The 15591-nt window shown below is 32.5% G+C and overlaps 3 protein-coding genes across 3 annotated transcripts; 2 read left to right on the forward strand and 1 right to left on the reverse strand.

Moving 5' to 3' along the window:
• Positions 1 to 1114: 1114 nt before the first annotated feature.
• Positions 1115 to 4409, forward strand: PKNH_1472900 (Plasmodium exported protein, unknown function; the record flags this gene model as incomplete). Its single annotated transcript, XM_039113723.1, has 2 exons — positions 1115 to 1186; positions 1386 to 4409. The coding sequence occupies 2 exons, from the start codon at positions 1115 to 1117 to the stop codon at positions 4407 to 4409; spliced, it is 3096 nt and encodes a 1031-aa protein (XP_038970089.1).
• Positions 4410 to 6560: 2151 nt separating this feature from the next.
• Positions 6561 to 7788, reverse strand: PKNH_1473000 (Plasmodium exported protein, unknown function; the record flags this gene model as incomplete). The annotated part of the gene is made up of 2 exons (XM_039113724.1): positions 6561 to 7505; positions 7720 to 7788. The coding sequence occupies 2 exons, from the start codon at positions 7786 to 7788 to the stop codon at positions 6561 to 6563; spliced, it is 1014 nt and encodes a 337-aa protein (XP_038970090.1).
• Positions 7789 to 11082: 3294 nt separating this feature from the next.
• Positions 11083 to 12948, forward strand: PKNH_1473100 (KIR protein; the record flags this gene model as incomplete). The annotated part of the gene is made up of 4 exons (XM_039113725.1): positions 11083 to 11094; positions 11211 to 11919; positions 12093 to 12382; positions 12568 to 12948. The coding sequence occupies 4 exons, from the start codon at positions 11083 to 11085 to the stop codon at positions 12946 to 12948; spliced, it is 1392 nt and encodes a 463-aa protein (XP_038970091.1).
• Positions 12949 to 15591: the final 2643 nt, after the last annotated feature.

Below are 15591 nucleotides of genomic sequence, written 5' to 3' on the forward strand. Positions count from 1 at the left end.
ATATATATATATATATATATTTATAGGGGACAAAACAGTTAAAGGCGTAAGAAGGCAGAAGGTTTCTTTTGAAGGGAAAACCATAAATAGAACTTGAACTATTTCTTAACCTATAAAATATACACGATAGTAGTGTGCGTGCTGTGGGCGCCACTTTATAATATATATATATATGCGCATATTTTGACATAGGAATGAATTCTTCTATGATATCTCTAAATAAACACACCTTTTATTTTTATGCAAAAAAAAAGTATATGTACACCCTATTTTTCTCATATCTATGCTTTTTCTCATGTGAATAATGCAAGTAAAGAGTAATTAATTACAGGGAAAACAAAAATTACAGCTAATAAAAAAAAAAAAAAAAAAAAAAAAAAAAAAAAAAAAATTTTAAATAAAAAAAAAAAAAAATTAAAATAAAATTGGAAGTGCTCATAATATTCGAAGCTCGCGAATACTCCTGTATTACACGATGGATTAATGAATTCTTTAATTTTATGTTCATAACATTCACTTGGGTCTCTTAGTAAAAAGTTTTCTTTCCCCCCTCTTTTTTTTTATATATTTGATCATTATTTTCTTTTTTTCATATATATAATTAAATTTTTAAATGTATACATATATATATGTGTAAAGTATGGTATTTGATCGAAAGATATAAAATATAATTTGAAAGGGGGGGAGGGGATGAAAGTCCTGCTTCCATTGTATATATTATAATTATTACGCCATCTTTATGAAGGACGAATAAATAATATATATATATATAGAAAGGAGCACGAACTGTACATTTTCACACCTGTTCTGCATATATATATGCATTGTACACGTGAAAAAAAAAAAAAGAAAAATAGGGGGAGAGGGAGGTTCTGCAGAATAGTGTTTACGCCGATGAAAATATGGATCTTTTTCAAATGAAACTTTTGAATATTCCATAAATATGAAGTCTATGAAACATGGGGGAGTGTGCAAATACTATTTAACACAGTACTTATTAAATATGTTACTACATTAGTTCAAAACAACAGCGATAGATACTTATAAGAAGGATGAGTACGTGAGGAAATCACACATATACTAAAAAAAAAATAATAAGAAGAGAGGGGCAAATATGTCCCATTTGCTTTTTTCCAAGTTTTTCCTATGTACACTATTATTATGTGTAGTACTAAATCTTTATGAGGTAAGAATAAAAATGGGGGGGAGGGGGAGGCGTATATAGAAGATTGTACATATATACATATACATATACGTAAATATATGTATATATTCTGTTTGTGCACTTTCTATATATATAGGTATCATTTCGTTCATGCCTAAAATGGGTATATTTGCCTATATACTATAAAAACTGTTTACTATTTCCTACCTTTTTTCTGTAGAGTACCTCTTCCTCTGTATGTTCCGACCATAGAATAAATCAAGATGTTTTGACAAACAAATGTGGACAAACATGGAAGGAACGTATATCGTCTCCTTCGCAGAATAAGAACCTATCCTATTCCACAAAAGTTGAACAACAGAACGGTGTTCTGGAATACACTACTCAGAGGTATGGCGACCCAAAGTACATTTATGAGCAAAATTCTGTAAAAGGTACGCTGACCCCCAATGGAGATGTTAACAGAGTTGTGTCGAATGAATTGGACAACGTTACCAAATTACGGAATATATACTCGTACAGTGGGAACAGTATAAAAGAAGATGTCAGAACAAATAACGTCCAGGAAAATAAACCACCACAACAACCAGAACAACCACAACAACGGTCAACAGCATCACCATCGTCAAAACCTCCAAGACAAGCAGTACGAGCACCACCACAGCTGCTACCATCAACACAACCACAAAAACAATCACAAAAACAATCACAAAAACAAGCAGCACAACGGTCAACATCACCAGCAGCGCACCCTGTGGATACATCAAAGGGAGGAGAAAATCCAATACCTTCCATATTAAATGAACTAAAAGAAACATTATTAATAAGACCACAAGTAATTGAAACCAAGTTAAAAAACTTAGAACAAGTTCTTTTAGATAAAAAATTAATAACAGAATCCAAATTAAATGAAGTGAAAGAAGTCTTATCAGATAGTGAACTAATAGGAAAAACAAAAAAAAAAAGGAATGTTTGGAAAGTGTTGAAGGAAAATTTTCTAAGCAATCCATCTATAAGAGAATTAATGTTAAAGGAATTAGAGGACATTTTACTAGGAAATGAATTAAACACTGAATACATTTTAAAGATATTGAATAAAAATAAGTTTAGTAATAGATTAGCGTATTTGCCTCTATTAAATATATTTGGAAGATTTATAATATCGAAAAAATTAATGGAAGAATCAAAATTAAAAGAATTAAAAGGAGTTTTGTTAAGTGACAAACCTATAACCGAACCTCAATTACATGAATTAAAAGTGTTTCTTGTGGATATATTATATAATATTTCTAACATCAATAATAATGTAGAATCACAGAGAACGGATGATCATGATGATCACATGATTCGCGCGGTTCCTCGTGAAATAGATGCGTACTATTTTTCAGAACGTTTTGATTCGACAATCCATGTGGATGAGCGGTACCCGGACCATCACTTATTGCAAAATGTGCATTCCTTCAAAAATCGTAACGAATTTCCCAGAACAGAATCGTTCAACGCAGATCCTTTTGTTAGAAGGGCCAATTTGAAAAGGAGAGAGAATTTAACCCTGGCGGAAGATCGTTCGCGCAGAAACATAAAGAAAGATTCCATCTATAGAAAAAATGTGTCGCAAAAAGCGGATTTGATAAGAAAAAATGAACTTTTAAAAAAAAAATTTCTGAGTCAAGCTGATTTGGTACGGACAAGTATATTGAAAAGGGACAATACTATTTTTCTGCCCCAATATAACGACCCCATAGATGATAATCCATCTATAGACAGAAGGGAAATATTACAAAGAAATGAGTTAATAAAGAAAATCCCCATAAAATTGGAAGTCACACCAAAAGACCAATTACCAGAAAAGGATGTAGCAGAAAAGGTGCATGTAAACATCGCTCCAAAAGACCCACTACCAAAGAAGGATGGGCCAGAAAAGGTACATGTAAACATCGCTCCAAAAGACCAATTACCAAAAAAGGATGGGCCAGAAAAGGTACATGTAAACATCGCTCCAAAAGATCCATTACCAAAAAAGGATGTAGCAGAAAAGGTACATGTAAACATACCTTTAAAAGACCCACTACCAAAAAAGGATATGGCAGAAAAGGTACATGTAAACATACCTCCAAAAGATCCATTACCAAAAAAGGATGTAGCAGATAAAGGGGACAAAAACAAAATAGAACAAATCACAAAAAAGAAACAATGGACTATAGAAATACATATGAGTGAAAAGAAGAAAAATGATGAAATAATAACGAATATAAAAAAAGAAAAAAAAACCACTATTATAAGCACACATATGTGTGAGAAAACTAAAAAAGGTGAACTCATGGACGACATCCTTGCTTCTAAAAATGAAGATGAAAGAATAGGAAAAGAAAAAGTTGCAAGCAGGAAAAAATTCATTGTAGATGTTCATTTACAAAAAAAAGAGAAAAAAGGGAAACCAGTAATAAAGGAAAAAAAATGGATGATTAAAGCAATTATGAAAAATATTGTCCCAAAGAAGGAGTTGGAAGTATTAGAAGAATTACCTGGGTCCCGTGTAATTGATGTTAATGTGAAAGATCCTTTATGCCCACAAACACAAGAGGCTATTTTTGAAAGTATTCTTGCGAATCCTTTAACGAAACCAAGTAAAAGAAAAAGAAGAATTCGACTTTTACGAAAATTGGCTATTTATGGAATAGTGCCAACCCTTGCTATAGGAGCTATAATAGGATTTACAATAGGATATATCCATGTAGCGCCCATAGATGTTGTCTTAGATGCTGCAGCTTTAGGTGTTAGAACAACTGTAAGTAGCGTTGCACAGGGGGTACCCCAAGTGGCAAGTACAGTTGGACAGTGTGCAGTGGAGGCAGCGAGTGCAACATTGTCGTCCAGTAATTCATTTTTCACTATATTTTCAAATGTTTTATTTAATACTGCGAAATGCGCATTGAATAGTACAGTAGCTGCGGCAGAGGTCGTTGTTGAATCCACATTTAACGGTGCTGCTGTAGCTTCTTCATACGGTACATTATACGGTGTATTGCAAGGATTATTCCCATCATTCATAGCTGTTGGAATTCTAGTCCTTATTTATATTCTATTCTTATACCTAGATGAAAGAGGCAAGATGGAATGGTTTCATAGATATAGAAAAAAGTTTATAAAAAAATTAAAGAGAAAATATAATGAATTTAAGATGTCCAGGCAAAGGAGAAGGAGAAAGTGGTATAGGAAATTTCTATCTGAAATGGATAAATAAATAACGTGCAAAATGTATATCCTAACTTCTGCTGTTTCCGTAAAAATATTAATGTGATAGGTTATGATATATTTAACATTTATTTATTGTTTATTTATTTTTTATTTTTTTATAATTTTCCACATTTGTTATTTTGCATTATTTTGTAAAAAGAATATATAGCCACATAATAATAATTTGATTTCTTCTTATTAATATTATATATGCGTTATTAATAAGTACACTTGTCCTATATTACCTTATCATTCTCCTTTTTTTTTAGTGCCATTATTTATATAGCATATATATATTTGCGCAAAACATCATTTTCCTTTTAGTCGCAAATATATGTGTAACAATTTAAAAACATTTTTTTTCAGTTAAATAGCGCACACACACCGCTAATTATATTGAATAAATTATTTTTTCCCTGTGTATTATATGTAGTTGCATTTATTTTCATTGTTTTCGTTTTCATTTTCGTCGTCCTTTGCTTTTTCGGAAAAATTTCCTTGTCAATATATAATTTTAAGTAGTTTTATTGCTAATAAGCGTAAACTTTAATGATCTCTATAATTAAATTAATTTAAATTTTATTTTAATATCCAATAGCTATTCACACGTTGGAATACACTCAGGTGTGCTCTTGAATTAGTAAACAATGTGTAAAAGACACATTTTGGAATTGCCAATTATGTGGCCCGATGGAAAAATATGAAAACGGGGGAATAGCATCTGTGTGGTTATTATTTGTAAAAATTAGGAAGGTGTACATTATAAGCACTCATTCAGGCGAATATTGGAATGCCACCATACTTACGTAATATGCTTTTTATATTGATGTATATCGCAACGCTTTCGAGAATGAACCCCTACCTTGTGCGAGTATATTATATAGTATGGGAAAATACGAATATGTAATGGAAAAATTGAAAGGAAATGTCTTTATATATTTTTTTTACCTTCTATGCAAAGCCTTTAAATTTTATTCCTTTTTTTTTTTTTTTTGTTTCGTGAGCAATTTTGTTTTTGCATGAATGTTTTTAATTGAATAAATTCATATGGTCAAAGAATTTCTTTTATTTCAGTGTTCTATTGTCCATAATAGACTTTTTTTTTTTTTTTTCTTTGACAGCAATTTTTTTCTTTGTGACAAATTTATTATTAAATCACGATATATATATTTTTTTTTTGGACAAATTTATTATTAGGGCATCATTTTTTTTTTTTTTTTTTGGTGAAAGGACATCCTTTTGTTTATAGAAAAAAAAAAAAAAAAAAAAACATTCTTCTTTTTTTTTAAGAACATTATTATTTTTTTTTTAAGAACACACAATTTTTTTTTTTCCTTTTTTTCCTTCTTTTTTTGTTCTTTTTAAAAAAAAAAAAAAAGAAAAAAAGAAGAAGAAAAAAAGAAGAAGAAAAAAAGAAGAAGAAAAAAAGAAGAAAAAAAAGAAGATTCTTTCTTCCACATTTATTTCTTATTTTGTTTGTAACTTTACTGAACATCTAAAGTGTTCATTAAAATTTTTTTTATTTGGCTATAGGTTTTTATTTTAATAATTTTTCTTTCTTTCTAAGCAAAATGCAGAAAGTGTATAAAAGGGACCTTTTTTTTTTTTTTTTGGTGAAAGGACACCTTTTTGTTTATAAAAAAAAAAAAAAAAAAAAAAAACATTCTTCCTTTTTTTTTTTTAAGAACATTATTATTTTTTTTCCTTCTTTCCTTTTTGTTTGCGCCATTTGTGCGATAAGTTGAAAAATAGGCCACGCTTTCACAGTGGGGTGATGGATTTCTTGCGAACACACCAAATGGAGGTGGGCATCGCATGCTGTACACGTCGGTAGTTTTTTAACAAATTGGGGGTTAATTCGGGTTGTGTGTAATATCCGGAAAAAATCAAACTAATTTAACTTGACATGAATAAATATATAATATAAAAGTAGAGGCAGAACGAACTGGAAAAAAAAAAAATTTTATGTATGAAAAAAGGAAGGAAGAATATTTATACCACAAGGAGCAGGGAATGACATAATTCGGAAAAAAATATGAAAAAAAAAAAAAAATGGAAGGGCAAGCTTATATGAATGTATATTTTCCTTTACACCTTTATGAGGAAGTTCTAATTAACATTTTTTTTAGGAACGTCGTATGAGATACACCAAATTTGTTTATTCGTCGTCCTTATTCCTCATGGCACTTAATTTTTTTATATATTTTCTGGAGCGTCCCATTTTGTTCAATTTGCGTATGTAGTAAAATAACAGAAGGCCATATCCACCACAAATCAAAGCAGCGGCCATAAGGGGCAATACATAGAACATAACAAAGAGTACAGGATAGAAAAGTGTTGTGCTGGACGAAGCTGAGCCTAAAGATAGTAGTACAGATGATGTAGCGAAGAATTTCATTTCTACAAGGGATGTTAAAATTAACAGGGAAATTATTCCAAGCACACCAAGAGGAGCAAACACTCTATACTTGCTGAAAAAATGAGATAATTTTCCTGTCCCCTTTAATTTTCTAACGGAATATTTGTGTTTTTCTTCCTCCTCAATGTCCAAATAACGTTTCATTTCGGATTCGAACTTGGCATCGATTTTGTCGAAGAAGTTGCATATAGATGATATACCTTTGTGTATTTTAGGTTTCGTAGTATTTCCCCTGTGGAAATTGTTAGAATTGCTATAATATTTATGTTCTTCTGTGGGATATTCATCGAACATGGGTAAATGTACTCCTGTTTTGGCCTTTGCCTTTGTCTGTCCATGTCCATTATTTTTGTACATTACATGGTATAAATCTTCGCCGGAATTGTTGTAATGTGTGTCGGTGTATCCACCTTTTTGTGAGTAAGTGTCTGTGGGTATAGTATCTTCATAATCACCATGAAAATCTCTCCTTTTGGGAAAGAGACTTTCCATGGAACGGTCAAATGGACTTTCCATGGAATTGTCAGTTATGCTGTCCATGGAACGGTCAAATAGACTTTCCATGGAATTGTCATAATTGGTTAATTTGTCAGCGTTCCCATTCTTATCAAATTTGGTCTTCTGCACTTTGGTAAATAGACTTTCCATGGACGTGCTATCAGCTAATGTGCTTAGTGCACTCACCTAAAAAAAAAAAACAAAAAACATCATAAAGATATAACAATAGAAAATGAAAAAATATGTAAGAAAAGAAAAGAAAAGGGAAAAAGGGGGAAGGGGCGAACGGTTCCCTTACCCCCCTTCCCCCTTTTCCTTTTTTACGCTTCCCCTATGGATCACAGCGATGAATGATATAGCAAATACTCAAAATTTTAAATTTTCTCAGTTCATATCTTACATAGTTGCCGGAACATTGCCAGGAGTATACAACAAAGATGAATAGAGGAAGTTTCCTAAGAGATATCATTTTTGTTTTTTGTTGTTGTTCTTCTTCTTTTTTCTTTTAATTCTTTTCTTTCCTTTTATTCCTTCTTTTCTTATCGTAATAAAGTTCGGAAAATATGATATATTCTTTTTTTTTATATTTGTGTAGATTATACAATTATTTCATTTCTTCTTTTTTCTTTTAATTTTTTTCTATGCTGCTCTTATCGTAATAAGGAATATGCTCATGAAATCCTTTGTGCATATGCAACGTACTGTGTATCGTGTTCTATGTTTTGTAAATATACCTCAAATGAGGTAATTAAAAATGCGCATAATAGTATATACATATATAAAAAAGTGTCATAATACAGAATAATAGGTGAATGTTTTCTGTACAAATTATCCAATATTACATTTTTTAAAAGAATAAAAAGGGGTCGGTTAGTTATTTCCCAGAAAAGGGTAGTATTTAGGTATTTTTCTACAATATCGCACTCTCCTAATGCAGGAATACATGGGGAAAATATATTATACATATGCAAAATTTCGAAAATTATAAGAATGCACCAGCATTTTATTGTTTTAATTTTGGTACAATATAGTAGAAGCAGTAATACACCAAAAAAAAAAAAAAAAGGGGGGGGGAATTACAATTTATATATGTGGAAATGATAAAAGTCCCCCTACGTGGTAACAATGCGGGTTTAGAAAAAGTTCTAAGGTGTTAGCGGTTTAGAATTTAGAATAAATATTTGAATATAAAGGACGATAGGATATTGTTGACACATATATATAGAACATTTCCATCATGAAATACAGAACTACAAGGAGAGCATGCAAATAGGAGTTAATAATAATTCATGAACTAATTTATATAAGGAGTATTATTCTACTAAGTATGAATGAGCGCAAAATATGCATGAGCGTAACACAAGTACGGGATCTACTGAATATACTCCACTTGTGTAAATAGTGTAACTGCATGATATTCAAATAAAAATTCCTGCACAGTAACGCATATATAGGAAAAATTTAAAAGAACAATAGAACCTCTCCCCCTCCCGCCTTTTTTTTTTCTCTCTATTCTTTTCATATTTTCCTTTTTCCCCCTTTAAAACCTTCCTTCATTTCTTCATTGATCCTAAATTAGTGACCGCTTGCAGATCACCACACAAAACTTCCCTTTCCTCCATCTTTCCCCATGCCCCTATTCTACGTCAAGTTATTTCCCCCATTGGAGGAATTCCTTTCTCATAATTTCCCTGGCCGAATTAAAATGCATGTCATAATTGCTACTCCTCAAACTAGAAGTTCGCAGTCCTTAATGTCAAAAATCTTACTCCTATGCTCCGAACCCTAAACCAAACCCATAATCCATTTGTGCACATAATTTTTTTTTTAGGGGGGGGGGGACATTTCTTTGGAGAACCTTTTTAATGTAAAATGTATGTATGCTTTTATAAGGTTGTTTGTGCTAATACCCATGTACGAATAATTTTTTTTAGGGGGGGGGGGAACATTCTTTGGAGAACCTTCTTAATGTAAAGTGTATGTATAATTCGATAAAGTTGTTTGTGCCAACACGTATGTACACATAATTTTTTTTTGGATATAATTGCCTTAATAGTTGATTTGTTCCTTTTTTTTTCGCACTTTGTGATTATCAGAAGAAGGAGACTATAAGAATAGTTCTTTAAATTGAGGGAGAAAAAAATATTTACACCCCTCACCCCTTTATCTTTTTATATATAATATTATACCAGCTTTAGAAGCGTTCGTTAAAATTTAAGGGGATCGATCACATGTACCGGTTAGTTGTATTATTATATGCGGGAAACCGTTTGATAGCATATTGTTATACACATGCTTCAATAGGCTCCTCTTGGGCTTATGAATCACCCATAAGCCATTTCGTTAAAAGGGAATGAAAACAATGGAAGAAAGATCAGAATTGTACGTAATTGCAACAAAAGTAAATTAAATTAAAATAACGAAAAAAAAAAAAAAAGAAAAAATACCATTTCAATAATTTGAATAATACATGTTGAAAAAAAAAAAAATAGAAAGAAAAAAAAGAGAATCTGGACGGAGTGAATCCGCAATTATGCAAAGAAAATTTTAATGGACTTTTTAGTGCACGTCCTAATATAATGGACGCTTTATATATAAGAATAGAATAAGCATATTGTAAGCGCACCGTATTTTACACGGTTGAACTAGAGCATCTAATCTGTTGCGAGCACACACAAATGGAAAAAGAAAAAAAATAAAAAAAAAATAAAGAGAATCTGGACGGAGTGAATCCGCAATTATGCAGAGAAAATTTTAAAGGACTTCTTAGTGCACATCCTAATATAATGGACGCTTTATATATAAGAATAGAATAACCATATTGTAATCGAACCGTATTTTACACGGTTGAACTAGAGCATCTAATCTGTTGCGAACACACACAAGTGCAAAAAGAAAAAAAAAAAAAAGAAAAAAAAAAGAGAAACTGGACGGTGTGAATCCGCAATTATACAAAGAAATTGTTAATGGACCTTTTAATGCACGACCTAATATAATGGACGCTTTATATATAATAATAGAATAACCATATTGTAAGCGCACCGTATTTTACACGGTTGAACTAGAGCATTTAATCTGTTGCGAACACACACAAGTGCAAAAAGAAAAAAAAAAAAAAGAAAAAAAAAAGAGAATCTGGACGGAGTGAATCCGCAATTATGCAAAGAAAATTTTAATGGACTTTTTAGTGCACGACCTAATATAATGGACGCTTTATATATAAGAATAGAATAACCATATTGTAAGCGCACCGAATGTTCGGCGCTTCTCTGAAGCCCCCATAAAAAATAAGATCCGGAACCTACCACTCCACCGTTCTTTTCCCTTGCGTCTTCGCGCATCCTATGCGTATATTCAATGAATTAATGTTCTTCCACAGAAATATGTCATATATGTGTAATTAACATGTTCCCATACATTGTGCACCTATACACTTTACACATATACTTCATACATAAGTAACATCTAAATGACATGTAAGGGAACTTATAATAATAATGCACCTATACACTTTACACATATACTTCATACATAAGTAACATATAAATGACATGTGAGGGAGCATATGAATAATATGTAAATTCCAGTAATTCGGGTTTAGGGCAAGTCATATTCTGGAGGAATGCATAAAGAGAAATATGTACCCCAATGAATAAATACAACAGGGATAGGTATGTATGAATATGTTACATGAATTTTTAACAGAAAAAGAAAACGTGACAAAAGGAAAAAAAAAAAAAAAAAGGGGATAATTAAAGAAAAGATGTCAGAAGTGGTAAGTTGAGAAATAAAATATAAAGAGAATTATGCTACATATACAATATATCAGAGGTATGTATGTGTACAACCATGGAAAAGAAACATACTCCCCATATCCACTACTTCCCGTAGGATGAATGCTGGAATGGATGGAGTGTAAAATCCCGATATAAAGAACTTGAGGATGCAGGGACGAACGGGGGCAGTTGCCATGGTTGCTATGCCTCTAGGAAAAGCGAATTACAGGCTGCAATGCAACCATATAAGTTATTCGAGAATGTAGTTCAGAAAATGATGAATGCCTGGTGTTATGTAAATAAGAAGACCGGAAGTGAAAGATCTAAGTATTGTGACCTCTTTTATTATTGGCTCGGGAATTTAATTCTTAAGACACCGAATAATGATATATCCGTTCTGAAAGTTGCTATGGAGACAATTTACGATAAACTGCAGCAATGGAAAAAAATGGACGAATGCATGAAGTGGCCAAAGGTGAAAAGAGAAGAATTCTATAACTTGAAGAGGCTGCACGACTTTGTACAGGATTTTACAAATCTGGACACAAAAATAGGTACGACGGATGAAACATGCTTGAAGGAGTACAAAAATTACCTGGAGGAAGTTTCTCCTACCTATATCAGTACGCAGAGTACATGTCAAGGTAGATGGAAGCAGAATGATCCATACTGTACCGCATGGAAGGAAATGTGGAATACTCAAGGGAGTTTACAAGGGGAGAAATTGAATGAACTCTCATCAAAAGTAAGGAGCAAATTACAGGGATCAGTAACTGGGGAGACCATTTCGCAGGAACAAACAGAATTGTCCAATTCTGCCAAAGGTAATAAATATATATAATCCAAAAATATTGAGTGTACCGGAGAACAGGGGAGTGGATAACGTATAAAAGGGAAGTATGCACCCCCCCCCTCTGGTACACTCAAAAAATCGGAAATGAATATTGCTTTATACATTGGAATCGCCTTTTCTTTATTCCTTTTTTACACTTACTAGGTGATACAGGTCCGGAAGTGCGGGAGGATTCGAATAGTTCCCAAATGGGTGCAGAGTCAGCTGCATCAGGAACAGCAGTAAGAGGGCCAGGGGGACAGGGGGAATTTCCATCCAGGGCTGGTCCTGGTCTTGAGGACGAATATAGTGATCACGGAAATACAGTATCTTCCCTTAATGGTACCACTTCCCCAGAAAACAACAACACCAGTACCACCATTCCTACCACGCCCATTATATCCTCAGTAATTCCTCTTGTAGGACTACCTACAATCGCATTCCTTCTTTACAAGGTACACATAACATTGAATGACACATATTCGTTATAAATATGTAAAGGGGGAGAAAAAATATATTAATTTCTTGTTGGTAGAATACATGTCCAATGTATACAGAATAATCTCAAATATGTACCCCTCCCCCCCATTTTCCCCACCCCTTATATTTATCCTTTTCTTTCCTCCCCCTCTAAATTCAGTACACTTCCATATTCTCCCCTAAAAATAACTCCACTAACAGGGGGAGAAGGTTTGACCAACAAAATTTAAATACATTTATGGATAGTTCGACAGAGAACTCAGCATTACAGTCAACATTAGACCCAACATTATACTCAACATACGACTCAACACGGAGTTCGTCCTACAACTCGACATACGATTCAACGAATTTTTCGGGGGGCAACATAACGGACAGTGCAACAGAGCATTCAGGAGAATACTCAACAACTGTTTCAGGACCTGAATCAACGTACGAGTACAGAGATGGGAATTCTACTATATATAACAGACAACCCAGAAAAGTAAGAACAAATAAGAATACGCAGCGAAGAAAAAATATAGGTTATCATCGTATGTAACTCCCACAGGGAAGTAGAAAAAGGGGAAGATGCAGGAGTTGTTTCCTCACTCTTTTCTTTATCTTTTTTTTTTTTTTTTTGCTTAGTTTTCAAGGACACGACCACACTTTTCACATCCCGTACTCCCCTAGGGGGAATCGCGTAGCAAACCCTGACCATTAACATAACCTATGGTATCCAAAAAAATTCCGTACTCACAGCATGTTCTGAAGCCTCTCACATTATAAACATGTGCAGAAATTTTGTTCAATATTTTCGTTTGGACGTACATGTGCGAGTATACACCTCTGCGCACATGTACATTTGTCTGTTTTAGTCTTTATGAATTAATTTTTGTATTCCTACTAGGTTTTCTTCAATTATTACTTTTTTTTTTTTTTTTTTTCCTTTTTTTTTTTTCCTTTTTTTTTTTTTCTTTTTTTTTTTTTTTTTTTTTTTTTTAATTTTCCTTCATTTGTTTTTTCTAAAAATTATGCGTCGTAATTTCGCTTCGCGCGTACATGCAAAAATCCGTTCCAGTTCGCGCAACAGCAACAGATGTCCCGTATTGTTTGCACTTTTCTGCTGCGCGGTGTGCGTGATATGCGCGATACGCGTTGTACAATCGACATGAAACTGTGCAAACATTTTTTTACGTAGTTTCCATTTAAGTGGTTCACATTTAAAACTGCGTTCGCACATTTAATGTCGTTTTCATCTAAAACTGTGCATACATTTTATGCAGTTTTCATTTTAACTGGTTGACATTTAACTGTGTTCGCACATTTTATGCAGTTTTCATCTAAAACTGTGCAAACACTTTTTTACGGAGTTATCATTGTAACCGGTTTACATTTAACGGGTTTACATTTAACTGGTTCATATTTAACTAGTTCACATTTAAATGGTTTCCATTTAAATGGTTTCCATTTCATTGTGTTCGCACATTTTATGCAGTTTTCATCTAAAACTGTGCATACACTTTTTTCCGTAGTTATCATTTTAACGGGTTCATATTTAAAACTGTGTTTGCAGATTTAATGCAGTTTTTCATCTAAAACTGTGCAATACATTTTTTTACGGAGTTATCATTTAAAATGGTGTTCACATTTAACTGGTTCCCATTTAACTGGTTCACATTTAATTGTGTTCACATTTAACGGTGTTCACATTTAACTGTGTTCACATTTAACTGGTTGACATTTAACTGGTTGACATTTAACTGTGTTTGCACATTTAATGCAGTTTTTCATCTAAAACTGTGCAATACATTTTTTACGTAGTTATCATTTAAAGCGGTGTTCACATTTTACGCAGTTATCATTTTAACTGGTTCACATTTAACTGGTTCCCATTTAAAGCTGTGTTTGCACATTTTATGCAGTTTTCATTTTAACTGGTTCCCATTTAACTGGTTGACATTTAACTGGTTCACATTTAACTGGTTGACATTTAACTGGTTGACATTTAACTGGTTGACATTTAACTGGTTGACATTTAACTGGTTGACATTTAACTGGTTGACATTTAACTGGTTGACATTTAACTGTGTTTGCACATTTAATGCAGTTTTTCATCTAAAACTGTGCAATACATTTTTTTACGGAGTTATCATTTAAAATGGTGTTCACATTTTACGTAGTTTTCATTTTACCTGGTTCACATTTAACTAGTTCACATTTAACTAGTTGACATCTAACTGGTTCACATTTAATTGTCTTCACATTTAATTGTGTTTGCACATTAAATGCAGTTTTCATTTTAACTGGTTCACATTTAAAACTGTGTCCGCACAATTTTTTTTTACGCAGTTTTCATTTAGAATGGTGTTCACATTAACTGTCCTCATGTTTAACTGGTTGACATTTAACTGGTTTACATTTAACTGGTTCCCATTTAAATGGTTCCTATTTAAACGGTTCACATTTAATTGTGTTCGCACATTTTATGCAGTTTTTCATCTAAAACTGTGCATACATTTTTTTACGGAGTTATCATTCTAACTGGTTCACATTTAACGATGTTTACATTTAACTGTCTTCACATTTAACTAGTTCACATTTAACTGGTTGACATTTAACTGGTTCCCATTTAAATGGTTCCCATTTAACACTGTGTTCGCACATTTAGCGCAGTTTTTCATCTAAAACTCTGCATACATTTTTCTACGGAGTTATCATTTAAAACGATGTTCGCACATTTTACGTAATTATCATTTTAACTAGTTTCCATTTAAATGGTTCAGATATAACTGGTTTACATTTAATTGTGCTCATACATTTTTTTATATGCAGTTTTCATCTAAAACTGTGCAATACATTTTTTACGGAGTTATCATTTTAACTGGTCCACATTTAACTGGTTCACATTGACCTAGTTAACATTTAACTGTGTTTGCACATTTTATGCAGTTTTCATCTAAAACTGTGTTCATACACTTTTTTACGGAGTTATCACTCAAAATGGTGTTCACTTTTAACTGTGTTCACATTTAACTGGTTCACATTTAATTGTGTTCACATTTAACGGTGTTCACATTTAACTGTGTTCACACTTTACTGTGTTCGCACATATTATGCAGTTTTCATTTAACTGTGTTCGCATATTTAATTGTGTTCGTACATTTTTTTTTTACGAAGTTTTCATCTAAAACTGTGCATACAC

The sequence above is a fragment of the Plasmodium knowlesi genome, assembly GCF_000006355.2.
Source record: "Plasmodium knowlesi strain H genome assembly, chromosome: 14".
NCBI classification, from domain to species: domain Eukaryota; phylum Apicomplexa; class Aconoidasida; order Haemosporida; family Plasmodiidae; genus Plasmodium; species Plasmodium knowlesi.